The sequence below is a fragment of the Anomaloglossus baeobatrachus genome, unplaced genomic scaffold (genome assembly GCF_048569485.1).
Source record: "Anomaloglossus baeobatrachus isolate aAnoBae1 unplaced genomic scaffold, aAnoBae1.hap1 Scaffold_326, whole genome shotgun sequence".
NCBI classification, from domain to species: domain Eukaryota; kingdom Metazoa; phylum Chordata; class Amphibia; order Anura; family Aromobatidae; genus Anomaloglossus; species Anomaloglossus baeobatrachus.
In genome coordinates, this window is record NW_027442648.1 from 177,909 (window position 1) to 205,276 (window position 27,368).

Here is a 27,368-nt window from a genome sequence, read left to right on the forward strand (position 1 = left end):
TCACCGCTGGGGGCTGGTATTCTCAGGCTGGGGAGCCTCCCAGCCTAAAAATATCAGCCAGCACCCGCACGGAATTGCCGCATCCATTGGATACAACATTTTCGGGACTTTTCCCGGCTCTTCCCGTTGCCCTGATGCGATGGCAATTGGGGTAATAAGGAGTTAATGGCAGTAGCCCATAGTTGCCACTTAGTCCTAGTTTAGTGATGGCAGGTATCACCTCATTACTAAACTGTAAGTAAAAGTAAATAAACACAAACACCCCAAAAATCCTTTATTTGAAATAAAAGACAAAAATGCCCCCTCTTTCCCCACTTAACCCCACCAATAACAGCCCTCCAGGTCCGATGTAATCCAAACAAGGTCCCACAACGCTTCCAGCTCTGCTACACCTGACACTCACATCAAGTGAAGTGAGCCACGCGGGATCAGCTGTGACTTCACTCATGTGCTTTGCGGTGACAGGTGGAAGACTCAGCTGTCACTACCCATCAGCTGATTGAGTTCACCGCTGATCTTATACTCACCTTCTCCAGCGAGGCTGCCTCTGGACGCTGGTCTCCTGCTTCCAGGCCGGCTCATGCATATGCAGTTATGCACTCCACAGCTGACCCGTAAGTAGAAGAGCGCCGGAGACAGCCTCACGGGACACAGCATCGCGGGACACTTCAGCACCACGGACAGAAGGAGCAGGGGACAGGTGAGTATCTCCCTGTGCTATCAAAATAATGCAAAGACATACCGCAGCAAAACCACAGCAAATCCGCAGCAAACCGCGATAAAACCTTATGCGGATTTCGGGTGCGGTTTGCTGCGTTTTTTTTCCGCAGGTGCGGTAATCTTTTAGAGGATGCGGATTTTTCTTAAGAAAAATCCTTTTTCTAGTGCGCACATAGCCTAATAGATTAAGAGGAACAAAGCTACCTGTACCGCGTGTCCAATCGGCCTGTATAAGCAAAGACCCTAATTCCAGTGAACTGTCACTTATTTGGCTGCTTGCTTAGGTTTTGATAAAAATCAGTTTTATCTGCGCTTAAGGTGTACTAGTTCTCAAAATGCTGTTGTGTATAACCTCACCCACATCACTGCTTGGCCGCTGTGTACAATGAGCATAGACAAAAAGCTGCCAGTCAGGTGGGGGCGGGGTAATACAGAGCTAATGGAGATGGGGGATACATAGTAGCAGGTTTACTAGTTTTCTAGTGATAATCCCTTACCGATAATACTGTGATTTTATCAAAACTACAGCAAACAGCCCAGTAAATGACACATCATTGGAAGCAGAGTCCCTGTCTGTAACAGACAGTCCAGTGTTGATCGGCATTAGAAGGTCACAGCATTTGTTTGCGCAAAATAGCCCTGACTTTATATTGTTCCTGCTGTCAATATTTAGTGTACTGATATCTCCTCTCCTGGGTTTTCATCCTTTTTTTAGGACCTAGTTGAGCTCCTCTTCCCTTCAGTTGCTAATAATCTGTATTTCCCCTTGGGTTTAAATACTTTCATTTTCCCTGGACTTGTGTTGGTGATATTATTCAGTTACTTCACAAGCTCTGGATGCAAGCAGGTGGCTTGCACACACCAGTAGGATTGTTGTTGCTTTTTACTGAACTTCTTACCGACTCATCTAGAGATAAGTTGTTTCCCATTCTTTATTGTTTATTATCCCTGTGTGTCCTTTAGTGCTTAGTGGGGTTGATGAAGAGGTCATCCCATCCGTTCCTTATTTAGGGCCCAGATCAGGGTCAGCCTAGGGTCAGGTATCCGGCTCAGCGCGGTGAGGGAACCCAGGGCCCAGCGGTAGGCTTAGTCAGAGGTTACCATCTTCCCTTCCCTACGCACAGGGTTTTCCTTCCCTTTCGCTTGGTACTTCCCCGTACCTAATGTGACACTGTGTTTACATTATTCTGATTTTTAATTAAGGGGTAAACACTTAGTGACCGAATCCCATTAAATTCACAAAACCCCAGCATAGGTATCATAAATGTTACTTCCTCTCCACCAAGAGATAGGCCCCTTTCAGTTCTGGTCTCTTCTACACCCATAATCTAAACTGTAATAAAGGTTTGTGGGCAGAGATGAGTGAATCTAAATAGTAAAGTTCGGTGTTTGTACCAAATACAGACTTTATACAAAAAATCAGTGTTAGAGTTCAGAGTTTTTGGTGCTTTATGTAACCTAACCACTCGATCTAGCATCGCTGTGCTCGGGTACACTCAGTGCTCGGCCCAGTGCGAGCCGCTTGCAGTGTGTGAATGGCTTTCACGGGGAGGTAAAAACATCGTTATAGGATGTATTGTGTACAAGGAAAATACCCGCCCTCCCTTCCCAGTAATAAATGCTCTGTTTATGGCTGGATGCATGTGGGCGGAGACCCAAACTGCCCTATCAGTGACTTCCAATGGGGTTCAGGACAAGTCCGGTTCCCGAACTGAACTTTATTTAAAGTCCGACTGAAAAACCCGAACTTCAACGGGTCCGTATATCTCTATGTGTGGGTAGCCCCACAAAAAAAATAAGCTCTTGGATATCAGAGAGATAAAATCCTTTAGTTATTTTTATTACAACAATTATCCTTTGTAAAGGAATCAGTTTTATAACATAAAAAGCCCCATTTCTGCGGGGACCACTCCTGATTCATGAAGAGGTAAATGCCTCCTCATGAATCTGGAGCGTTTGACGAGTGGCATGTGCCTCCTTGTGCCATGCTAGAAATATTACTCCCATCAGACACTGGAGTGAGATTTCTGGCATAGGGAACACCACAGCTCGTCATGAATTAAAGGAGCTGTGCTGTCACGCCCCCGTCCCACCTAAGCTCTGCCAGTTTTAGAGTAAAAATGCCAAATCTTGGCACAACTTTCCAAATTTTTGTGACAGTTTTTTTTGGCATAAAAACATTGATAATTTGTGACCAGAGCGTCTTAACAACTTCCACATCTCTAGGATGCACAGTGTGATTCAATTCTCCCCTCACTATTTTGGTGTGAAATGTCTACAGGTCTGCGCCAACTCCAGAGGTTCTGAGGCGAAATCATCACATCTAGACAATAGAGAAAGCTAGGCATGAAGAATATATATTTACAAGCATTTATTAACAAAACAACAAGATTTGAAAAGCAATTATATACAATGTGATATACTTCAGAGTTCCTATCTCCAATCTGGGGCTGCGCTTTTTAGTAAATAAAGCAGTGGGCAACCTGAGATTAGTGAATTATCTAAATATAATCCAGTATCAAAACCTTTCACAAATGTTCCTAAAGGCTCTCAAAAAGGCTAACAGTGTGCCAACTAAAAAAGAAAATGAATATTCACTGCTCCCCACACCATAATCCCGCCCACCTCTAGGCAATGAAGCCAGCCCCAACCAAGAAGTAAGCGGTATTATTAGCATGGGGAGCAGCGAATATTCATTCTCTTTAATATCGGGTACACATGATTACTAAGCCGCCCGATTACTGCTATGACTGGGCGATCACGTGTGTCTACTATTAGACATTGAATATTCACTGCTCCCCAAACCCATAATCCCGGCTGTGGGGAGCAGTGAATATTCTGGCAGCTTACTGAAAGAAAATGTCCGTAGACCTTGAGAGCTAAGAAGACGTTGTAGACAATCCGTTCCAAGCAAAGACTGTTTATTCTGACATAGCAACAGAGCAGATAAGACAGGTTATGCGGCAGGATGACACACGCAGGTGTCTGGCAGAACAGCAGAATTAGCAACAGATGAAGAAGTGTCCCCCGAAAGGCGTGTGGGGATTTTATACATGTTAGACAAAGGAAAGCTCATACTGCAGAGAAAGGCGTATACGTTGGAGAACAAAGAATATAATGATACATCATGACATTATTTACGAGCATTGTGGTAAACACTTATTGTATTCCTATGGGCCTCCATGATACTTTTCTCTAGTTCAGCCATGTCGTCATTGCTGACATTTCTGATCCCTGAAGGCGCCTCTACTTCACATAACTCTTCACACACTGACAACTCTATTGACAACTTAATTTCTTTATCAATTCAATACACCTGCTATTCATGACGACACATCACCATCTATCAACTGACGCAATTGTATTCTTCTATTCGATTTAACCTTTTTTGGACCTTTTCTTATACTTGCTAATTACACTGATGTCATCTCTATCTCCTCTCTGGGGGGAGAACTCTAGCCAGTGCAGCTCATTAGCTGCAAAGTTAGTTTGCTCAAGTCTTCCCAAGATGGCTGTTAGATACAACATGGCTGCTCAGCACATTATGGCTGACTATTCTCTAACACTTACGTCTGCGTGTAACTGGGGGCACATTGCAGTAATGTCATGCGCTTCTCCACTTACATGGTGAAGTCACTTGCCAGCATCAGAAAAGAACACCGTGCACCGGAAGAGCAGAGGGATGGGGAGTATAATAATTTCTTTTCTTATGTGTGCAGTGTGATGGGGAAAGATATACCAGAATGGGCCCAAGATGAGGGCTATATATACAAGAATGGGGACATATATACTAGGACAAGAACCATATATACCAGGATGGGGATTATATATACCAGGATGGGATAAAGATGGGAAACATTTATACCAGGATGGATATACAATATACACAAGGATGAGAGACACATCAACAGTACCTGGAAGGGGCCCAGGATGGGTGATATCAGTACAGAATTGGGGGATTTTATCCCAGTAACAGTGTCAGCAGATCCCCCCCATAACAGTGCGCGATGACCACATTTTTTGTGTCAATCTTTTTTTCTATATTCCTCCTTCAAAACCTAGGTGTGTCTTATGGTCCAAAAAATACAATAAGTTTAAAAAGAAATAAAATGGTGTTTTTCCTCACAAATTCTTACTTGAGCAATTGTATCCAACTTTTCTTATAAAACCCTTTGAATTATAATACATCATGATGGCTTCTCCTGTGTGACTGATCGGACAACAGGATCTGATTACTCTTAAAAACATTTGGCAAATTCTGAAAGCAAGAATGGCTGCTCCGCTCTGTTGGTTTTCTGATGGTCGGCAAGACTTGATTTACCAGTTAAATATTTCAATTATTCACAACATGAAAAAGGTTCCCTTCCCTGTGCGGCTTCTTCACATGTTTAACAAGACCTGATTTACTAGTAAAACATTGCCCACATTCTGAACATGAAAATGGCTTCTCCCCTGTGTGAGATCTTTCATGCCTAACAAGATGTGCTTTCTGAATATAACATTTCCCACATTCTGAACATGAAAATGGCTTCTCCCCTGTGTGAGACCTTTGATGCACAACAAGATCTGATTTCTTAATAAAACAATTCCCACATTCTGAACATGAAAATGGCTTCTCCCCTGTGTGAATTTTATGATGTCTAACAAGATGTGATTTACTAGTAAAACATTGCCCACATTCTGAACATGAATATGGCTTCTCCCCTGTGTGAGATCTTTGATGCATAACAAGATCTGATTTTGAAATAAAACATTTCCCACATTCTGAACATGAAAATGGCTTCTCCCCTGTGTGAGATCTTTGATGTATAACAAGCTCTGATTTCGCAATAAAACGTTTCCCACACTCTGAACATGAAAATGGCTTGTCCCCTGTGTGAATTTTATGATGTCTAACAAGATGTGACATCTGACTAAAACATTTTTCACATTCTGAACATGAAAATGGCTTCTCCCCTGTGTGCGATCTTTGATGATTAACAAAAGCTGATTTCTGGATAAAACATTTTCCACATTCTGAACATGAAAGTGGCTTATCTCCTGTGTGAGATCGTTGATGCTCAACAAGTTTTGATTTCCGAATAAAACATTTCCCACACTCTGAACATGAAAATGGTTTCTCCCCTGTGTGAAGTTTCTGATGTCTAACAAGGCATGATTTCTGAAAAAAACATTTTCCACATTCTGAACATGAAAATGGCTTCTCCCCTGTGTGAATTTTCTGATGTCTGACAAGGCATGATTTCTGAATAAAACATTTCCCACACTCTGAACATGAAAATGGCTTCTCCCCTGTGTGAGATCTTTGATGCATAACAAGATCTGATTTTGAAATAAAACATTTCCCACATTCTGAACATGAAAAAGGCTTCTCCCCTGTGTGAGATCTTTGATGTATAACAAGCTCTGATTTCGCAATAAAACGTTTCCCACACTCTGAACATGAAAATGGCTTGTCCCCTGTGTGAATTTTATGATGTGTAACAAGATGTGACATCTGACTAAAACATTTTTCACATTCTGAACATGAAAATGGCTTCTCCCCTGTGTGAATTTTCTGATGTCTGACAAGGCATGATTTCTGATTAAAACATTTCCCACACTCTGAGCATGAAAATGGGTTCTCCCTAGAGTTAATTTTTTGATCGTTAGCAAGGTTTATTCTTGGAATAAAACATTGTTCACATTCTGGGCTTAAAAATGGCTTCTCCCCTGTGTGAGATCTTTGGTGTTTAAAAAGATATGATTTATGAATAAAACATTTCCCACATTCTTGACATGAAAATGGCTTCTTCCCAGTGTGATATTTTTGATGGTCAACAAGATGTAATTTCCTGGCAAAACATTTCCTACATTTTAAACATGAAAATGTCTTCTCCCTTGTAGGAACCGTTTCATCCGTTTCATATTCCACATCACTTCTGTAACTTTTATTCTGCTTACAATTCTGTGATAAATGGGAATTTTGGGCTTGTTTGAAAATCTCAGATGATAGAGCTTTCCGAGGAAGGACTGGATTTATATCTGGGACAACAGCATGCTCTTCATATGTATCATGTTGGATACTTTCATCATCTGTTATAAATTCTGAAGATATTAGATTTCCATCTGAACTCCCAATACAGTCATCTGCTAAAAATAAACACAAAGTTATTAATTTTTAATTATATTATCTTGAAAGTACATTTATTCTTTTAAAGCATAACATCAGAAATTAAATTAGGGAAAAAATTATTCTGAATCTGTTGTCCAATATCGAGATCTAAAGGCCCCTTTACACGCTACGAATTATCTGACGATATGTCGTCGGGGTCATGGTTTTCATGACGCACTTCTGTCGTCGTTGACGTCGACATGTTGCATGTGACACCTACGTGCGACTCCGAATGATCTTAAAAATAGCGAAAATCATGATGATGTTCAGTTTCAAAATATTGTTCGTCGTTTGGAATGCAGCAGACATATTGCTACGTTTGACACCCTGCCAACGACGAACAACATCCACATGACCGCCTTGGTCAAACAATATCTCGCTGAACGATGTAGCGTCGTATGTGAGATGGGTACATGTGACCGCTACAAAATGACCTATGAGCGATCTCGGCAAATCGTACCAATGATCTGGGCGTGTCACATCGCTAACGAGATCGCTAGCGATATCGTGTGTAAAGCAGCCTGAAGCGTTACATCTTTGCTAATTCGGCTGTCCCATTCCTAGCACCAGTTCTCTGGAATGTGCTACAGTAAATAATCTGATTGATTGTCACAATGTGACTGCAGGATAATGAGGGATAGGGGGCTCCTATACTGTCCCTCACACTGGGGGACCCTAAGCTATTCCTAACCTCTGGATTACCCCTGAAGATGGAGATGCCGGAGTCTCGTGCATTACTAGTCTCCTGACTAGATCTAATCTGTGATCCCCTAGGGAAGGAAGGGGCAGGATTATGATGGAAATACAGATAAAGATAGATGGGACACATTGCAAACTCACAAAAATAAAGAGTGAGAGGCTAAGGAGAAAAGAAAGAGCAGGATGGCACCAACAAAAATGACAAGGGTTAACACTGTGACGCCCTGGCAAAGCCAGGTTGTCACAGAAAGAGTTAATCCTCCTTGGTAACCTTATCCCACACCAGTGCAGCAGGACAAACCACCTCCCCCAGTGTAAGAGGAAAACAGAGCAGGAGGGGAGGGGCTGGAGCAGAGTGTGTGGAGAGAGAGACAGGAGAGGAGCCCGGAGTTGTAGCTCCCGGGCTGCTACTGAAGCGTGCTCCAAAAGGGCCGGGACAGGCTGGTAGTGAGGAAGGAACTCTGTGACTGGGGCAGGGTAGTGGCCCGCTGGTGTGGAAGGAGATCCTGGATCACTGCAGGGGAGCAGACTCCCCATTCCCGGCTGAGGAGGAAAGAGAAAGAGAGTGGAGAGAGAGGCACCTGGCTGCAGGGAAAGAACAGGGGCTGCTGCACCGTGTGTGGGACACTAACACCCTCCGTACCGAAGGCTGCGGACTCCGGCAGTTTCTGGTTAATTCCTGACTCTGTGTGAATTTCCTTGCAAAGCGAACTGTGAGTAACAACATTCCCCGGTCCAACCGGACGCACAGCACTCAGACCGTCTCCATTTCCACCCTGCACCACCTCACCGGGGTCCCGGGACACCAACACCCTACCCGTGGAGGGAAATCACCACCTTGCTGCCCACCACCATCCCCGGGATCCATTAACCGGCAGTGGCGATGCTCCGTTACCTCACCGCACACCACGGGTGGCGTCACGGACAATCTCCCTTACCTAATCCCCTTCTTACTGTGGAGCCTGGGATCACAGACCGGGTCACGCCACCGTGATACCCACAGAAGTGACCCCGTGGCCCGGATCTGAGTACCCCTTGTCCCCGGGCGACACAACACCACAACAGCTAACAGTATAATGCACAAAAAACACCCATAAACATGGATCACAACACCTCACCAGATCAGTAATATAGATGCCATTAATGAAATAGTCCAGCCAGCATATACAGAACAGGGGCAAACAATACTTTCTCCTCTACAGCATGTGATCACAGACATTAACAAGCAGCCCAGCAGAGAATAACTCTTACTAGCCTGCCCAAGCCTGTGGTTCGAAGCCTGCGTCTCCCTGCTCTGCTCACAGGCTGCAGAGAAATTAACATGCAAAGTACCAGAGTCTATCATTTCAACAGATCCTGAGGCTGCCATGACAGTTGGCAAAACCTGCAAACATCTCCTTGAAACATTGATCCACAACATAGACAATTTCAAAGAGGTTTTTTTGAAGACGAAAATAAAATAAAGACAGATGCTGAAAATTCAACTGGGTTGTCTGGGACTGTAACGCTGATGGCCTATCTTTAGGCTTTGTAACCAAAGCAGGTAGCAGGGTCTTGCAGCCTGTACAGATAAACATTAGGGTTCAAATTCATCAAGACCTGGCCAAGCTCTGCTCATTTTGGCAAAGCTGGTTAAAATTGTCGTGACCACACACACACCAGCCTGTCTCCTCTTCAGCTTTAGACTCCTCCAATTGAGACGTTTGGTCACATGACGTGATGTCAAAATGGTCCTTAAGCAGTCCTATAATTGGTATATAAACACTGGGGCCCCTGGGAGAAAGGGGGCCCTGAGCAATTGCCCAGTTTGCTCTCCCTTACCCCTAATGCCAGTCCTGAATGCCAGCCTGTCCTCTGTTCAGTTCTTTTAGACTCCTGCAATTAAGAGACCTTTGGTTACATCATGTCACATGACTTTGAAGCCATCAAAGGTCCTTAAACAATCAACCTCACACTACAACTGATGGGGTCTTTAAGAGAGTGGGGTCTTGAGAATTTGCGCAGTTTGACTCCTCCCAACGCTGGCCCTGACTGTAACTAGGGCTTATTTATGGAGTAGGGCTTATATTTCAAGCATTCTTCAAAAATCCCATAAAATTGTGCTAAGTGTTATATTTGGACTATGTTTAATTTTCAGGTAAACGGTATTTATGAACCCTCTTCAGGTCTTTGAGTTGCCATCATAACAACATAGAGAAGGCACTAGAAACAAACAGAAGGAAAGACAATACATTTGAAAAAAAAAACAGAGCAGAAAGCCGAAAAATGTAAACACAAAATTAGTGCAGAAAGTACATGAGTAGATATCTCTTACTGGATAGAGCTGGAGGAAACACATCCTGAGGAAACACATCCTGAGGAACATCGGGGTCTTCTTGTTTACAGTCCTGTGGGAGAAGAGGACGGGGACATCTCTCTGGTGTTGTCCTCTTACTGGATAGAACTGGAGGAGACACATACAGGGACTGAATTCATTCCTTACATACAGATAATTATAGGCCGTGTGTATTTAGTCCTGTCTATTACCTGGTGATGTGAGGGGCTGGGAATCCTCCATCATGACGTCCTTGTACAGATCTTTGTGTCCTTCTAAATACTCCCACTCCTCCATGGAGAAATAGACGGTGACGTCCTGACACCTTATAGGAACCTGACACATACAATGATACCGTCACCCCCGATCCCTTCATAGCGTTACTGTATAATGTCCCAGCATTCCCAGCAGTGTCACCTCTCCAGTCAGCAGCTCAATCATCTTGTAGGTGAGTTCTAGGATCTTCTGGTCATTGATGTCCTCATGTATCGGGGGGTGAGGTGGAGGCCCCGTGATTGGGCTCAGGGGTCTTCCCCATCCCTCAGACACAGGGGCCTGACAGCGCTCACTAGAGGTCTTCTTCACTACTGTGTAATCCTGGTTATGGAGAGACACAGTAATAAATCTCACTCCAGACATTTCCAGAGTCCTCACCTCTCCAGTTCTGTCCATCTGTTATTCCCATAGATAAGAATGATGTAATGTGACGTCATCAGAATCTCTCACCTCTCCAGTAAGCCGGAAGAGGATCTCTAGGGTGAGGTGTAATATCCTCTCCGCCATCTTGTCCCTGTCCATATCCATCCTGGACAGGAAATTTTCTGAAAACAGATTAAAACCACTGAAAGAATCCGATATTATAAGGACCAAAATGATAAGGACATGAGCCGATATGTAAAATTAATGGAGATAATAATGGAGGAAAGATATCATTTGGGTAGGAAAAACAAAATTTCAACATGAAATGAAATAGCAAAACCGACCCACAAAAGTATTGCACCTAAAATTGTGTCAATGAAAACGTCGGCTCATCAAGCAAAAAACAAGTCCTCACTCAACTTCGATGTCGGAAAATGGAGACACAAACCGATTTTTTCATGTTTTTTTTTTTTTTACAAAAGTCTGATTTTTATTCACTACAAGAGATGAGTGAACCTGGAGTTCGGTGTTCGGTATAAACTCAGACTTTTCCAAGATAGTAAAGCTCAGGTTTGGATTTCGGGGAAATAAAACTGAAAAAACCCGCCCTCCCCTGGAAGTGATCTGTTTAATGCTGCATGTGGGCGGAGACCCGAACTGCCAATCAGTGACTTCAAATAAACTTCAGGTCAAGTCCAAGACCAGAACCGATCTTACAAATGTTCAGCTGGACCAGCAGAAGCCGAACGTCCACGGGTTCGCTCATCTCTAGTCACCACTGAGATAAGAAATGTGGACATCTGATATTGCCGCAATCACACTGACCCGGAGAATCACGCTGACCGCTCACTTCCAACACATCGTCAATGGCGTAAAAACAATAAAAAAAAAAGCAATTTTTTTTTCTTTTTTGACCAATTCACTTCACTTTGAATTTTTACTTAAAGGGGTGGTTCAACCATTTTTTTTATTTTCTGTAGGAGTTCTACTTACCTTTCTAGGCGTTTTCTCCATTGGCTTCGGTTTCCAGTTCTGGCACTGAGCAGCGCTATCCTGCACGCTCAGTGCCTGTCACATGACCCCCTGGAGCTGTGGCCGCCAGCATCCTCTGACGTCCCGGCATTTCCGGGCTCTCAAACTCGTTGGGTACGTCAGAGGAGGCTGGCACCACTCAGATTGAGTGACAGGGCTGTGGGCGGTGACTACCGCACATCACAGCCCAGCATCGAGGGGAGGAGCCGGAGGACGTCACTGTGGAGCAGGCTAAGCGTCCTACAGATGGTGAGGCACAGGGCGCCAGTGTGCAGTACAGGGGGGGGGTTCTTCAGCTGAATCCCCCCTGCACGTAAGTATCTGATCACACTCTCCACCCGCCCGCTCTGCTGCGATGTCAGGAGAGCGGCCGGTGTTGGGCAGTGTGATCATCTGCTCCTCCCAGCAGCACTACAGGACGCAGCAAGACACTGTCAGGCATGTCACCGCTGTGCTCTGCCACCTGTCCTGCTGCATGGGACCAACTGTCTGCACTCTGTCACCTGCACCACAAGTCACAGAGTGGAGACAGTTGGTGACAGGGTACCTCTGCCCCCCCCTTCTTTCCCCACTCTCTTCTCTCCCCCCACTCTTCTCCCCCTCCCCTCTTCCCCCTCTTCTCTGCCCCCCTCTTATCCCTCTCTCCTCTCCCCTCTCTTTTTCCTCGCTCTCTTCCCCCCCTCGCTCTCTCCCCCCCCCACGCTCTCTTTTCCTCCCCCCCTCGCTCTCTTTTCCTCCCCCCCTCGCTCTCTTTTCCTCCCCCGCTCTCTTTTCCTCCCCCCCTCGCTCTCTTTTCCTCCCCTTCTCGCTCTCTTTTCCTCCCCCCACGCTCTCTTTCCCCCGTGCTCTCTTTCCCCCGCGCGCTCTCTTTCCCCCGCGCTCTCTTCCCCCCCTCGCTCTCTTTCCCCCCCTCGCTCTCTTTCCCCCCCTCGCTCTCTTTCCCCCCCTCGCTCTCTCCCCCCCTCGCTCTCTTTCCCCCCCTCGCTCTCTTTTCCTCCCCCCCTTGCTCTCTTTTCCTCCCCCCCCGCTCTCTTTCCCCCCCCTCGCAATCTTTTCCTCCCCCCCTCGCTTTCTTTTCCTCCCCCCCTCGCTCTCTCTCTCTTTTCCCTCGCTCTCTCCTGGCATGGTCAGTACAGAAATCTCTCCATCGTGGAGGGGTGAGAGGGAGTAATAAACATAGAGTCCCTACTGTGTCTGTGTATTTATTTCTAATAAAGTATTTTTCTCTGTGTGGTCTTTTTTTTTTTTTTAAACCCTTTATTGGAGATTCTTAATGGCCAGGTCAAACTTGGCCTGACATTAAGAATCTCGGGCTTTATACCAGCTGGTAAAACATAGCTGGTATTAACCCCTTATTACCCAGCGTGCCACCTGCCACCAGGGCCACTGGAAGAGTTGGATACAGCGCCAGAAGATGGCGCTTCTATGAAAGCGCCATTTTCTGGGGCGGCTGTGGACTGCAATTCGCAGCGGGGGGCCCATAAAGTTTGGGCACCCTTCACTGCGGATTCCAATCCCCAGCTGCCTAGTTGTACCTGGCTGGACTCAAAAATTCGGCGAAGCCCATGTCATTTTTTTTTTTTTTTAATTATTTCATGAAATTAAAAAAAAAAAGGGATTCTCTATATTTTTTGTTCCCAGCCGGGTACAAATAGGAAGTTGGGGGTTGGGGGCAGCCCGTAGCTGCCTGCTGTACCTGGCTAGCATACAAAAATATGGCGAAGCCCACTTCATTTTTTTAAAAAAGTTTTCAGGCAAAAACCTTTATAAAAAAAAATGCTTCCCTGGATTTCTATTGCCAGTGAAAGTAACACCAAGCAGCGGTGGTTAGCAGCCAGTAGCTGCTTGGGTTACCCTTAACAATAGAAAATGCAGCGGGAGCCCACAAACAATGTGATTTATTTTTTTTTTTTATTTTTAATGAATTTTTTTTAAAAAAAAAAATCGACATGGGCTTCGCCATCGAGCACCAGAGCATTTTACTGCTCAATTCATCCCAAGTAATCAGATGACTGCAGTGTCTGCCAATTACTTGTTCTGTGTCCCCCTGCATCCATTGCTGCGTGTACGGGCTGTGAGGTCAGCGGAGTTCACTCCAGTACTGGAGTCAGCTGATCTGAACTCCAGCCTGCACACGCTGCGATGGATGCAGGGGGACATAGAACAAGTAAGGTCTAAGCCACACGGCGAGAATAACAGTGCGAGTGGAGTGCGATCAAACATCGCATACCACTCGGACCAATATTAGCCTGTGTGTCAGCACACATGAGCGATTATTTTCTCAGCCCTAATTGGACCGAGAAAACAATCGCAGCATGCTACAACTGTAATGCAAGACTCTCTCTTTTACCCATTCAAGTGTATGTGGTGAGAGAAAAATCGCACTGCACTTGCGGTACATCGGTGGACTACGGAGGAGAGAGGGAGAAAAATCCCTCCCACCCCTCCTCAGTGCTGGCCCACCCCTCGAGTGCCGGTCCGTCCCCGCTGCTGAGGTCTGCTCGCAGAGTCGGACCTCAGTCGCAGGGACACACGCATGACACTCAGCTCTGCTGTACTGAGCGTGAGCCGAGTGTAATGCGAGGGGATCGCAGTAATCCCCGTGTGGCCCCAGCCTGATCGGTCGACACTTGAGTCAGCTGATCTGAACTCAGCTGAAGTCCTGTACACACAGCCCGCACACGGTCACATGTGACCGGCAGCAGGCAGCGACTGCTGTTAAGGCTACATTCACATGACTGTTCCGTTTTTGCGGGCCACAAAAAACGGTCCTTTTTTTCATGGATGCATCCTAGTGGCATCCGTGTGACATCTGCGTGCCTTCCGTTTTTTTTGTGGACGGCAAAAAACGGAAACAGAAAGTAAGATAAATAGATGAGTAGATATAGAGATGAATAGATAGATATAGAGACAGAGGGATAGAGGGATGAATGAATGAATGGATAGATAGATAGATAAGAAATACATATATAATGTTTTACCCCCTGCATATTCTAAGCTGACACCCTTTTGTGACTTTCATGTGGCACTAAGGGGTGCTTAGCCTTGTATTTAGCCAAAAAATAAATAAATAATAATAAAAATGACATGCGGTCCCCCTATCTTTTGTAGCCAGCTAGGGTAAAGCAAACGGCTGCAGCCTGCAAACCACAGCTGGCAGCTTCACCTTGGCTGGAAATCCAAAACAGAGGGCACCCCACGCTGTTATTTTAAATTAAATAAATAATTTAAAACAAAAAACACGGAGTCCCCCAAAATTGGATCACCAGCCAAGGTAAAGCAGACAGCTGTGGTCTGGTATTCTCAGACTAGGGAGGTTCACAGTTATTGGACACTCCCCAGCCTAAAAATAGCAGGCTGCAGCCGCCCCAGAACTAGCGCATCCATTAAATGTGCCAGTCCTGGTGCTTCGCGCTATCTCATCCCGTTGCCCTGGTGCGGTGGCAAACGGGGTAATATATGGGGTTAATACCAGATGTGTAATGTCACCTGGCATCAAGCCCTGGAGTTGGTGATGTCAGGCGTGTATCAGACACCTGACATCACCAACCCAGGCAGTAATAAAAAAAAAAAAGACAACAAACACATTTTTATTTGAAAAAACACTCCCCAACACATTCCCTCTTTCACCAATTTATTAGAAAGAAAAACAAATCCAGGTCTGGTGTAATCCAAGGGGGTCCCACGATGATCCATACCATAGTCAATGTCCCAGTCAATGAAGAACAGAATGTTCCCTATTTGCTGGGAGAGCCGTGCAGTGACCTGAGCTAACATCAATAGGTCAGCCCAGGTCACTGCAGGGCATGACGAGTGCTGCTATCAGGAGGTTAGCGAGGTATATTACCTGCGATGATTGCTGAACTCCTGACAGCAGCGCTGTCACTGAGTTCAATGACCGCCGCCTTCACAAACCAAGTATCGCAAGCGGCCCGTGACGTCACCACTAGTCACAGTATCGGGTCGACAGCGAGAGGTGATGTGACAAACGTCGGGCATAGAAGGCAGTGACGACCGCTGACGTCAGGAGGGCAGGACTTCATCACCGTAGGTAATGAAATTACTAACCTCTTGACGGTAGCGCTGGTCATCCCCGCGGCTGCTGACACTGCTGTGCGGGCCGCTGCTGACACTGCTGAGCGGGCAGCCGCGTGGCTGGGGCTGGAGCGTGACACTGACTGCACTGGGCACCCGACGGAAGTCACATGGAAGTGCTTCCGTGTTGCTTCCGGGAATTTTGCGGACCCATTGACTTGTATTGAGTCACGGTTCATTATTACGGAACAGAATAGGACATGTTCCATAATAACGGAGCGGACATACGGCATCCGATGTGGTTTTTTTTTGTAGGATCGGATGCACATGGAAGTGCTACCGTGTGCCATCCGATCCTATACAAAAGACATTGAAAAGATGGTCCTGTCTGTGGGGCCGCAAAAAAACAGGAACTGACCAGGACACACGGAACGGTCATGTGAATGAGCCCACCTGCAGCCATTGCAGCGTGTGCGGGCTGTGAGATCAGGAGTCAGCTGACTCCAGCGCCGGCCGATAAATTCTGTGTCCCGCTGCAGAAGGATCCGGTAAAATAACGGTTGCATGCACTGCACATTTAATCCACAGGATCCGGTCACATGCGGTTTGCGGATGATACGGACGACACACAGACTAGGCAAGAGGGAAAAAAGCAATCTCATCGCCCGTCACTTTTTTTTCCCCAATTATTTTTTTCACATGTTGCGCAGACTAATAATCATAATTTCTGTACATACACACACACACACACACACACACTGTATATACGCACACACACACTTTCTTCCCCTGGCTGTGCAGAGCTGCTGTATCTGTGATTTCTCTCTGGGCATCAACTGGGAAGAGGCAGGGAGGAGGGTTTGGTCGGAGAGCAGAGTGGGTGTATTAGACACAATGGGTGTGTTAGATAAGCTAGACACCGCCCTAGAGCCACAAAGAGTTCTGAGACTTGTAGGAACTGAACACAGGAAGTCAGAGGAGAGATTAACCCCATCAGAGCTGGAGCCAGCAATGAGCATGTGCTGCTAGTGCACAATAAAAGGTAATTTTGCTGAAAAAACATAATAGATGTGTTGAGGGGCACATATTAGCAAGATTTATCAGAAAAAAAAAAAATCAGTTTTGGTAACTGGACAACTTCTTTAATGGCTGCTCACTCTCAAGTCTCACAAGCTTGTTGCCTCGGAGTAACCCTCGACTAAGCTCTATCCTTCAAGCCACACATCCAAGCCCTCTTTACCTCATGCTCACTATAACTCAAAAATATTTCCTTAATCAAGAAACATCAAAACATTAGTGCATGCCCTCATCATCTCCTGCATCGACTACTGCAACCTCCTGCTTTCTAGACTCCCTTCCAACACTCTTGCACCCCTTTAATCTATCCTACACTCTGCGGCCCGATTAATCCACCTCTCCCCTCGTTATGCCCCGGCCTCTCCTCTCTGCCATTCCCTTCACTGGCTTCCCATTGCCGAAAGACTCCAGTTAAAAACACTATCCATGATATACAAAGCCATTCACAACCTGTGTCCTCCTTACATCTGTGCCTTAAGGTCCAGTCACACTAAGCAACTTACCAGCGATCCCAACAACGATAGGGATCGCTGGTAAGTTGCTAGGAGGTTGCTGGTGAGATGTCACACTGCGACGCTCCAGCGATCCCACCAGCAACCTGACCTGGCAGGGATCGCTGGAGCGTCACTACACGAGTTGCTGGTGAGCTCACCAGCAACCAGTGACCAGCCACACGTGCAGAGAGCAGGGAGCAGCGCACACTGAGCGCTGGCTCCCTGCTCTCCTAGTTACAGCACACATGGGGTTAATTACCCGATGTGTGCTGCAGCTAAATGTGCACAGAGCAGGGAGCAGCGCACAATGCTTAGCGCTGGCTCCTTGCTCTCCTGGCTACAGCACACATCGGGTTAATTAACCCGATGTGTCCTGCAGCTACACGTGCACAGAGCAGGAGCCGGCACTGACAGTGAGAGCGGCTGAGGCTGGTATCAAAGGTAAATATCGGGTAACCAAGGACAGGGCTTCTTGGTTACCCGATGTTTACATTGGTTACCAGCCTCCGCAGAAGCCGGCTCCGGCTGCCTGCACATTTAGTTGTTGCTGTCTCGCTGTCACACACAGCGATCTGTGCTTCACAGCGGGACAGCAACAACTAAAAAATGGCCCAGGACATTCAGCAACAACCAACGACCTCACAGCAGGGGCCAGGTTGTTGCTGGATGTCACACACAGCAACATCGCTAGCAACGTCACAAAAGTTGTTCGTTAGCAGCGATGTTGCTAGCGATGTTGCTTAGTGTGACGGGGCCTTTAGTCTCCGGGTACCTACCTGCACACAACCTCAGATATGCACAAGATCTCCTTCTCTACTCCCCTTATCTCCTTTTCCCACAATTGCATACAAGATTTCTCCAGCGCCTCCCTCATACTCTGGAATGCTGTACCCCAGCATATCAGACTCTTGCCTACCATGGAGCGCTTCAAAAGGAACCTGAAGACCCACCTCTTCTGACAAGCCTACAATAATCCTCAGTCCAGTACACCACTGCGCAACCAGCTCTACCCTCACCTACTGTTTTCTCACCCATTCCCTGTAGACTGTGAGCGCTCGCGCGCAAGGTCTTCTGTCCTCCTGTACCAGTCTGTTTTTTAATGTTCATGATTGTTGTACTTGTTTTTTATGTATACCTTTGTCACTTGTAAAGTGCCATGGAATAAATGGCGTTATAGTAATAAAAAATAAATAATTTATGTATGATATAGCCAAGATGATTGTTTATAAAATGAAGGTCGTCTCCCGTTCAAGGTGATGGTGAGATATGGAGAATGAAAGTCAAAAGTTCAAAACATTGTTATCCTTTTACTCGTCGGTTTATAGAGACCACTACTCACCTGGGTGGTTATCTGTAGGAATCTCCTCTTTACTCCGCTCATCTCCCCTCACATATGTCTCTGTAGTATTAATATGGGGCAGATCTTCACCCTGAAACAAATATTGTAAAAGTCACAGACAGATGGAGAAGTCCCATCTATGATCAGCTCTAATCCTGCCATCTCCACCGCTCTCATTACACAAGTATAACACATATAATACTGGAGGATAAAACAAGACTGAGCACAAGACCTTCACAACCGTCTACACATCATAGGGAGATTTCATGGCCCCTTGTCTCCATCTACCTGATGATCCTGAGGAACATCGGGGTCTTCTTGTTTACAGTCCTGTGGGAGAAGAGGACGGGGACATCTCTCTGGTGTTGTCCTCTTACTGGATAGACCTGGAGGAGACACATACAGGGACTGAATTCATTCCTTACATACAGATAATTATAGGCCGTGTGTATTTAGTCCTGTCTATTACCTGGTGATGTGAGGGGCTGGGGAACCTCCATCATGACGTCCTTGTACAGATCTTTGTGTCCTTCTAAATACTCCCACTCCTCCATGGAGAAATAGACGGTGACGTCCTGACACCTTATAGGAACCTGACACATACAATGATACCGTCACCCCCGATCCCTTCATAGCGTTACTGTATAATGTCCCAGCATTCCCAGCAGTGTCACCTCTCCAGTCAGCAGCTCAATCATCTTGTAGGTGAGTTCTAGGATCTTCTGGTCATTGATGTCCTCATGTATCGGGGGGTGAGGTGGAGGCCCCGTGATTGGGCTCAGGGGTCTTCCCCATCCCTCAGACACAGGGGCCTGACAGCGCTCACTAGAGGTCTTCTTCACTACTGTGTAATCCTGGTTATGGAGAGACACAGTAATAAATCTCACTCCAGACATTTCCAGAGTCCTCACCTCTCCAGTTCTGTCCATCTGTTATTCCCATAGATAAGAATGATGTAATGTGACGTCATCAGAATCTCTCACCTCTCCAGTAAGCCGGAAGAGGATCTCTAGGGTGAGGTGTAATATCCTCTCCGCCATCTTGTCCCTGTCCATATCCATCCTTCACGGGGCAATCAGGAGAATTCTCTTCTATAGAAGATCTCCACTGAGAGGATCCGATATTGTAGGGACCTGAATGGGGAGAAGATGGCGATGTAACATCATGAAGAATCCGCTGTAATAATACAATTACAGGATATAATAAAGGGAAACATATAATGAGAACATTCTGGGGGAACATTATACTGTGTGGGGGCAGAAAGGGGCCGAGGACCGGGGACAGAAAGGGGCCGAGGGCAGGAAGGGGCCGAGGACCGAGGGCAGGAAGGGGCCGAGGACCGAGGGCAGAAAGGGGCCGAGGACCGAGGGCAGGAAGGGGCCGAGGACCGAGGGCAGAAAGGGGCCGAGGGCAGGAAGGGGCCGAGGACCGAGGGCAGGAAGGGGCCGAGAACCGAGGGCAGGAAGGGGCCTAGGACTGAGGGCAGACGGGTTTCCTCACTTCCGGCCTCTCATAGTTTGGGCGTCTGTATCTATCAAAGGAAAAGGAACAAAAACCTCATAGAAATCAGGAAGAGAAAAACACCAAGAAAGTCTCAGAGCTGAAGGGGTTAATGCCGCCTGCCCCAGTAATGGGGAACCTCCACACACCTCCACCTGCAGAGCCGCGCACCGGATATATGGCTGCTCTGTGCTTACAGGACCTGTGATGATGTCACATGGAGGGGAGGAGTCAGGGGTCACATGATCAGCTCCTCAGTATACTCCTATATTGGCATGAACACACTGGATGAGGCGCGGTGTCAGTGGACGGTTTTAGTAAACCTCTGTTGCGTATGTATGTGACCCCTGTTGCGTATTTATGTGACCCCTGTTGCGTATTTATGTGACCCCTTCAAACTCATTTCAATCTTTGCTAAATTTAATTATTGATGAGTTCAGGTGAGGAGAAGATTTATTAAGCGACTTTAGAAGAAAAACATTTGGACCTGATCGGTCTCGATCACAAGTCGCTGAAAATGTGTTAATGACGTATATGGAGCAGAGCCGCATGTGTACAATGTGTACGGACCAGTACCATGTGTCTACGTAGTGGAGCCGTGTGTGCATGATGTGTATGTAGCAGAGCCGTGTGTGCACAACATATATGTAGTGGATACCCTCTCTTACCACTTTACTAATCCCCAAAACACCCGTGCAGGTTCAACATAATCCACACGAGGTCCCACGAAGCTTCAAGCTCTGCTACATGTAGTCACAGCACGCGATCATGGTACATGACTGTCCGCTATGAGGTTCAGGCAGAGACTGAGCTGCGATCAATGGTGACGTCACTCACCACGGCCACAGCTGGAGGTTCCCACGGTCCTCCACTTGTGACTGCAGGTAACTTGACCTCAGGTGACTTTAGTGACCTCACCTGAGTTCATTCACCATTCATCACGCGACTCACTCAGTCTGTGCCTGACCATCACAGTGTACATAGGAAATACTGTGGATAGAAGCGCAGAATAGGGTCTTCCCAGGTAAGGTAACAGATAAGCCAAGGTAACTTCATTCACCTATTAGGGTTGTGCCAACTCCTAAACGCACATAAAAGATGGCGACAGCCGCAGCCCTGGAAAGCAAATTCAGTGCAGCGTCCACGCTGGACCAGGTCTGGGCCTTCTTTCCATAATGGACGGAATCTCACTCAGCTTTTTGCTCACAACAGTCTTTGGGACACTCTGCTTTTTGGGCAGCTTTCCTCTCACCCAGACTTTCGTGGCTCTCTCCTCCGGCAGCTTTCCTCTCAGAGTTTTGTTTCCTCTTTTGCCTAGAAAGTCCCGGGATCCATCTTAGTACTGCCGGGATCCATCTTTGGGGCTGTGGATTTTCCTTCTTGCTACACCCCACCTGGGATTGACCGACAGTCATCAATGCTCCGGGGGGTGGGCCAGACTTTTGTGCCATTGTGCTGTGACTCCGTTCAAGATGGGCTTGCTGCTCTTCCAAAGCGGCCAGCGCCATTTTAGTTCTCACGCACACAACACCAAGGGTTTGTTTTCTCTTTTTCTTCATTCTCACCGAGCAGGTCACGTTAAAACACGGAAGTTTATCCTGCCGACTACGCCAAGATGTGAGAGGCACGGGGCAGGCCGTAGTAGTCGTGCTTGCAGGTGGAAGCCGAACGCAGCACAGCTGCTCGTTAACCCCTGCCTCCCCGCTGCCACATCACGTACAGGATCACTCCCAACTCATCCGCTCCACACTTCAGTCATTTTCAAAAGACATAAACAAGACGCCATAGCATTTGAATTCATCAACTTGTCTTTACTTCCTTTCTTCGTTTCAATTACAATTCCACTTCTTTCCTTCACAACATTTGTTAACGTCTGGGCTACACGGTCACCGTATTCAGACCCACGGGGGTTCCCTCCAGACTCCATCTCGTAAATGAATTTAGCCGACCGTCTTCCTTGCACCTGGGTTCTGTAAGATACCGCTAGGCCCCTCAGTTGACCGGCGTTGACCGGATCATATACTCTCTTAGGCCTTCCGTTCCCTCCCACAGGGGATGCTTGCACTAGGAATAGCTTATAGTGTTTTTAACTCCTTGGTCACTTGCTTAGGTCAATAACAAGTGTGTCCTTCTGTTTAAGGGCGCCCACTGACTTCGGTCTCACTAGGGACTTCGTAGGGAAATACGCTTCCAGGAAGACGGCCACCACCCCAACCACCGGACTATACCCCAAGCACAGGGGACGTGACTAGACCATTCTCCAACTTGTCGGCCTCCCACGTATCCATAATCCAGGGATGACTCTTAAGCGGGCTTTTACACACAGCGACATCACTAGCGATGTCGCTGATGAAAGCACCCGCCCCCGTCGGTTGTGTGTCACGGGCAAATCGCTGCCCGTGGCGCACAACATCGCTTACACCTGTCACACATACTTACCTGCCTAGCGACGTCGCTGTGGCCGGCGAACCGCCTGCTTTCTAAGGGGGCGGTTTGTTCGGCGTCACAGCGGCGTCACTAAGCGGCCGCCCAATAGAAGCGGAGGGGCGGAGATGAGCGGGCCCGAACATCTCGCCCACCTCCTTCCTTCCTCATTGTGGGCGGCCGCAGGTATGGTGTTGTTCCTCGTTCCTGCGGTGTCACACATAGCGATGTATGCTGCCGCAGGAACGACGAACAACCTGCATCCTGCAACAGCAACTATAATCGGGATAGGAACGATTGGTCAACGATCAACGATTTGGTAAGTAATTTTGATTGTTAACGGTCGTTTCTGCGTTTCACACGCAACGACGTCACTAACAAGTGACACGCAACACGTCAGATTATCTACTACACTTGCAAACTTCAAACGGAACCTAAAGACTCATCTGTTCAGAAATGCCTATAACCTTGAATGACCTCACTGCCCCACCACCGTGCGGAGCTGCCGCCCCACCACCGTGCGGAGCTGCCGCCCCACCACCGTGCGGAGCTGCCGCCCCCACCACCGTGCGGAGCTGCCGCCCCACCACCGTGCGGAGCTGCTGCCCCACCTACACCCCACCTACTGTCTCCTCCCCATAATCCTATAGAATGTAAGCCCGCAAGGGCAGGGCCCTCTTCCCTCTGTACTAGTCTATCTACTGTAACTTGTACATGTATTTTGTATGTAACCCCCTTCTCATGTACAGCACCATGGAATCAATGGTGCTCTATAAATAAATAATAATAATAATAATAACAAGGCCGGATGTGCGTCATGAATTCAGTGACCCCAACGACATCTCGTTAGCGATGTTGCTGTGTGTAAAGCCCGCTTTTGAGTCTCAATGTTGGCCTTATCTTTTCTACTTCTTCTTTGGGACTCACCTACCTTTTCCCTCTAACCGCCCTATTTATAGTATCCTGTCCTCCTCCTCTATTAACCGTCTCTCCGCCAACCCAGGTGCCAAGCATACTGTATGATCCTTGGGCCAGACTGCCACCTGGTGGCGACCCATGTCGCGGGCGGAGGGGACGGGCTCGCCACGCTCAGGTCCGGGGCTGCTGCTGCTCGATGGCTCAAGCAGTGGGCCGGCCCCGGGGACTCGAGTAGTGCTCCCCGCCCGTGAGTGAAAAGGGGTGGTTTGTTTGGGAGATTTAGTCCGTGACGCCACCCACGGGTTGTGGTGAAGATGGGCACCACCGCTGCTGGTGACGGGGATCCCGGGAGCAATGGTAGGGAGCAGCTGGGATGTTGTTTTGCCCCTCCGTGGGTAGAGGTTGGTGGTCCCGGGGCCCAGTGGTGTGACGGGGAGGGTTGGTGAGGTGCAGGGTTATAGGGACAGCGCGGTGCGGTGCCGGATGGCACTGGTGTACTCACTCAGCAATAAATGCACAAAGTCTACGGTAAACCAAATGGCTGGATGGACGGGTCCCGCAGCCGGCTGCAGTGTTGTTGTTGTGCTCTCCTCGGACGGTTGATGGAGGCTGTCTTTGCCTGCACCTGATAGTTTGTTCTGACTCCTGTGGTTGCCCACCGGAAGTCCTCTCCCCGGCGTATATGTGCCGTAGGAGCCCGTGTTGCCCGCAGGCGCTGGCCCTTGGATCTCTAGTCTGTGGCGGGTGGCTGTATATCCTCTCGGTGCGGACGGTTGCCTTCTAACGGGACTTGGTTGTTGGGAAACACCTGGGGTTCCTGTCACAATCGGATTTGACTATTAACGGCGGCTCCAAGCCTGGTCGAGGTCCGATGGCCCTGCCTGTGTGCTTAGCTTCACTCCGTTCCCCGGTTCAGTACCGGCGGACCGACGCCCTACCCCGGTCCTTACGGCTCTGCGGAGTTACATCAACTCCTGCAGACGGCCACCCACCGTCTGCCAACCTTGCTTTCAGTGCCTGGGCACTACCCAGGCACACCAGACGTTTCACTCCTCTCCACTTGAACTCTACAACTGATCTGTCTGTTTTTCCCGCCTGCAGGCCTGTGAACTCCTCAACTGCCTGGCTCCGCCCCACCTGGTGTGAACATCAGACCCTGGAGGGAGGCAACAAGGGTTTTTGGTTGACTGATGTAGCTGTCTAGGGTGGGGGGTGTGTGTGGTGTTCTGTATGTGACTACCTGGCTAGTCCAGGGCGTCACACCCACACACAGTACAATGCATTGAATTAAAATATACTAAACCCCTCAGTGTGCCGCAGTTGTGCAGGGGTGGCCTATCCCCGACTCCCTACAGGTGAATGAACTCAGGTGAGGTCGCTGACGTCACCTGAGGTCAAGTTTCCTGCGATCAGAAGTGGAGGATCGTGGGAACCTCCAGCTGTTGCCACAGCTAACCTGAGCGACGTCACCACTGATCACTGATTGCTGCTCAGTCTCTGCCTGAACCTCATAGCGGGCAGTCATATGCCATAATCACGCTGTGACTTTACATGTAGCAGAGCTTGAATCCTCGTGGGACCTCGTGTGGATCATCTTGGAGATGCATAGGTGTTTTGGGGATTAATAAAGTGGTAAAAGAGGGTATCTGCTAATACATGTTGTGTACTCATGGCTCCACTAAATAGACGTCATGCACCCAACCGCTCCGTTATGTGGCGCCCTGGACAGCCAGGACGTCACAGGTAGCACACACACCCCACACCCCCAGACAGTTACATTAGCCAAACACAAAATCCTTGTTGCCTCCCTCCAGGGTCTGATGTCCACACCAGGTGGAGAGGAGCCAGGCGGTTGGCCCCACCCATCGAGGAGTTCACAGGCCTGGAGGCGGAAAACAGGTCAGCTCAGTTGAGGAGTTCAGTTGTGAAGTTCAAGGAGAGTGGAGCTGAGACACTGATGTGCCTGGGTTAGTGGCCCAGGCACCGACAGCAAGGTTGGCAGACGGTGGTGGCCATCTGCAGGAGTGGTGGAGGAACGCGGAACCATAGGACCGGGGTCAGGCGGTGGTCCGCCGATACCGACCGGGGAGCAAAGTGAAGCCAGCACACACAGGCAGGGCCATCGGACCCGACTAGGCTGGGAGCCACCGACAAAAGTGAAATCCGAGTGTGACCGGAACCCCGGCAACCGCTCACATCGTGAGGATATACAGCCACGCCAAGGCTAGAGATCCAAGGGCCAGCGCCTGCGGGCAAAAACGGGCTCCTCCGGTATCCATGCACTGGGGAGCGGACTTAACGTTGGGAAGCCATTGGAGTCAACACAGTACACAAAGGTGCAGGGAGAGACAGCCGCCATCACCTGTCCGGGGAGAGCACAACGACCACATTGCAGCCGGCTGCGGGACCCGTCCATCCAGCCGTTTGGCTTACCGGAGACTTTGTGCGTTCTATGCTGAGTGAGTACACCAGTGCCATCCGGCACCGCGCCGTGCTGTCCCTGCACCGCACCAACCCTGCCTCCCCGTCACACCACCGGGCCCCGGGACCACCAACCCCTACCCACGGAGGGGGATAATAACATCTCAGCTGCTCCAAACCATCGCTCCCGGGATCCCCGTCACCAGCAGCGGTGGTGCCCATCTTCACCACAACCGGTGGGTGGCGTCACGGACTAAATCCCCAAACAAACCAACTCCCCTTTTCACTCAACGGGCGAAGAGCCGCTCGAGTCCCCGGATCCGGCCCACCGCTCGAGCCACTGAGGAGCAGCAGCAGCGCCGGACCCGAGCGTTAGCGAGCGCAGCGCCCCGCCGCCCGCGACAGTTACATACACTGCTCTGCTACGTAGACATCATACACACATAGCACTGCTCTGTACACATCGTACACAAGCGGCTCTGCTCCATATACATCATACACACATTTTCAGCAACTTGTGATCAAGACCGATCAGGTCCAAACGTCTTTATTTTAAAGTCGCTCAACAAATCTTCTCCTCACCTGAACTTATCAATAAAGAATTCAATAAAGCAAAGATTGAAATAACAGTAGGAAGGGGTCACATACATACGCCACAGGGGTCACATACATACGCAACAGGGGTCACATACACATACCTCCCAACATTTAAAGATGAGAAAGAGGGACAAAGTATGCGGCGCACAATTTTAAGCCACGCCCCTAACCACACCCATTTTGCAATCTGTCATGCCCACATCCAATCCTTTTGAGCTATTGATCACATTGTATAAGGCTGCGTGCCCACGATCAGTATTTGCAGCATTTTGGATGTAGCGTGTTTTTGCTGTGTCTAAAACGCCGCATTGTACAGTACAAGCACAGTGGAGGGATTAGAAACCCCGTGCCCACTGTGCTTGTTTTTTCTGCAGCAAACACTGACCTGCGGAGCGTCTTTCCAGACTGCAGCATATCAATTGTTTGCTGCAGTTGCATGCGTCCTCCGTAGGGAGAACACAGCAGGAGACCGCAGCGCACTGAACCCTGATCGTGGGCACAGGCAGCTGCGTTCTCCTGCGGAGGAGACGTGCAGCCCCGCAGGTCAGGACCCGCTGCCTCCAGGACACAGCGAGTCCTGATCGTGGGCACAGGCAGCTGTGGTCTCCTGCGGAGGAGACGTGCAGCCCCGCAGATCAGGACGCGCTGCCTCCAGGACACAGCGAGTCCTGATCGTGGGCACAGGCATACGCACATATGCGGTACATATTTGAAGACAAATTCCCTAAAATACATATAAACAGACAAATCTATACACAGTCATCTGCACTGACATACATAGATATATACATCATACATATACACACATTGGAGGTAATAATATGGGGAAGCCGGCAGCAGCCGCACTCACCTACCCCGCTTGTCTCTATCAGCTCCTCCTCGGCATGTGATCACTTGGCAACACTTTAACAGACCTAGCCACGCACAGTGCACACTGACACCGCTGTGTATGTATCACAAGGGAGGATGGGGGTTTTATATAATATATATATATATATATATATA

At 48.3% G+C, this 27,368-nt stretch overlaps 1 protein-coding gene across 1 annotated transcript; it reads right to left on the minus strand.

Annotated features, from left to right (window-relative positions):
• Nucleotides 1-3,369: 3,369 nt before the first annotated feature.
• LOC142270265 (uncharacterized) lies at nt 3,370-21,511 on the minus strand. Its single transcript, XM_075332425.1, has 8 exons — nt 21,398-21,511; nt 18,973-19,096; nt 18,792-18,889; nt 18,504-18,594; nt 10,614-10,708; nt 10,100-10,223; nt 9,888-10,016; nt 3,370-6,852 (listed from the first exon to the last, which is right to left on the minus strand). Exons 1-8 carry the CDS (start codon nt 21,509-21,511, stop codon nt 5,054-5,056), a joined length of 2,574 nt encoding a protein of 857 aa, XP_075188540.1. The 3' UTR covers nt 3,370-5,053.
• Between the last annotated feature and the right edge of the window lie 5,857 nt (nt 21,512-27,368).

Excerpts from the sequence above, each read along its gene's own strand:
- LOC142270265 (XM_075332425.1), bottom strand. The coding sequence starts at position 21,511 with ATGGCGCTGGCCGCTTTGGAAGAGCAGCAAGCCCATCTTGAACGGAGT. Across the intron at positions 10,709-18,503 it reads TCCTACAGATAACCACCCAG|AAAATTTCCTGTCCAGGATG; the intron begins GTGAGTAGTGGT and ends ATCTGTTTTCAG. Across the intron at positions 10,017-10,099 it reads CCAGCCCCTCACATCACCAG|TTCTATCCAGTAAGAGGACA; the intron begins GTAATAGACAGG and ends TGTCTCCTCCAG.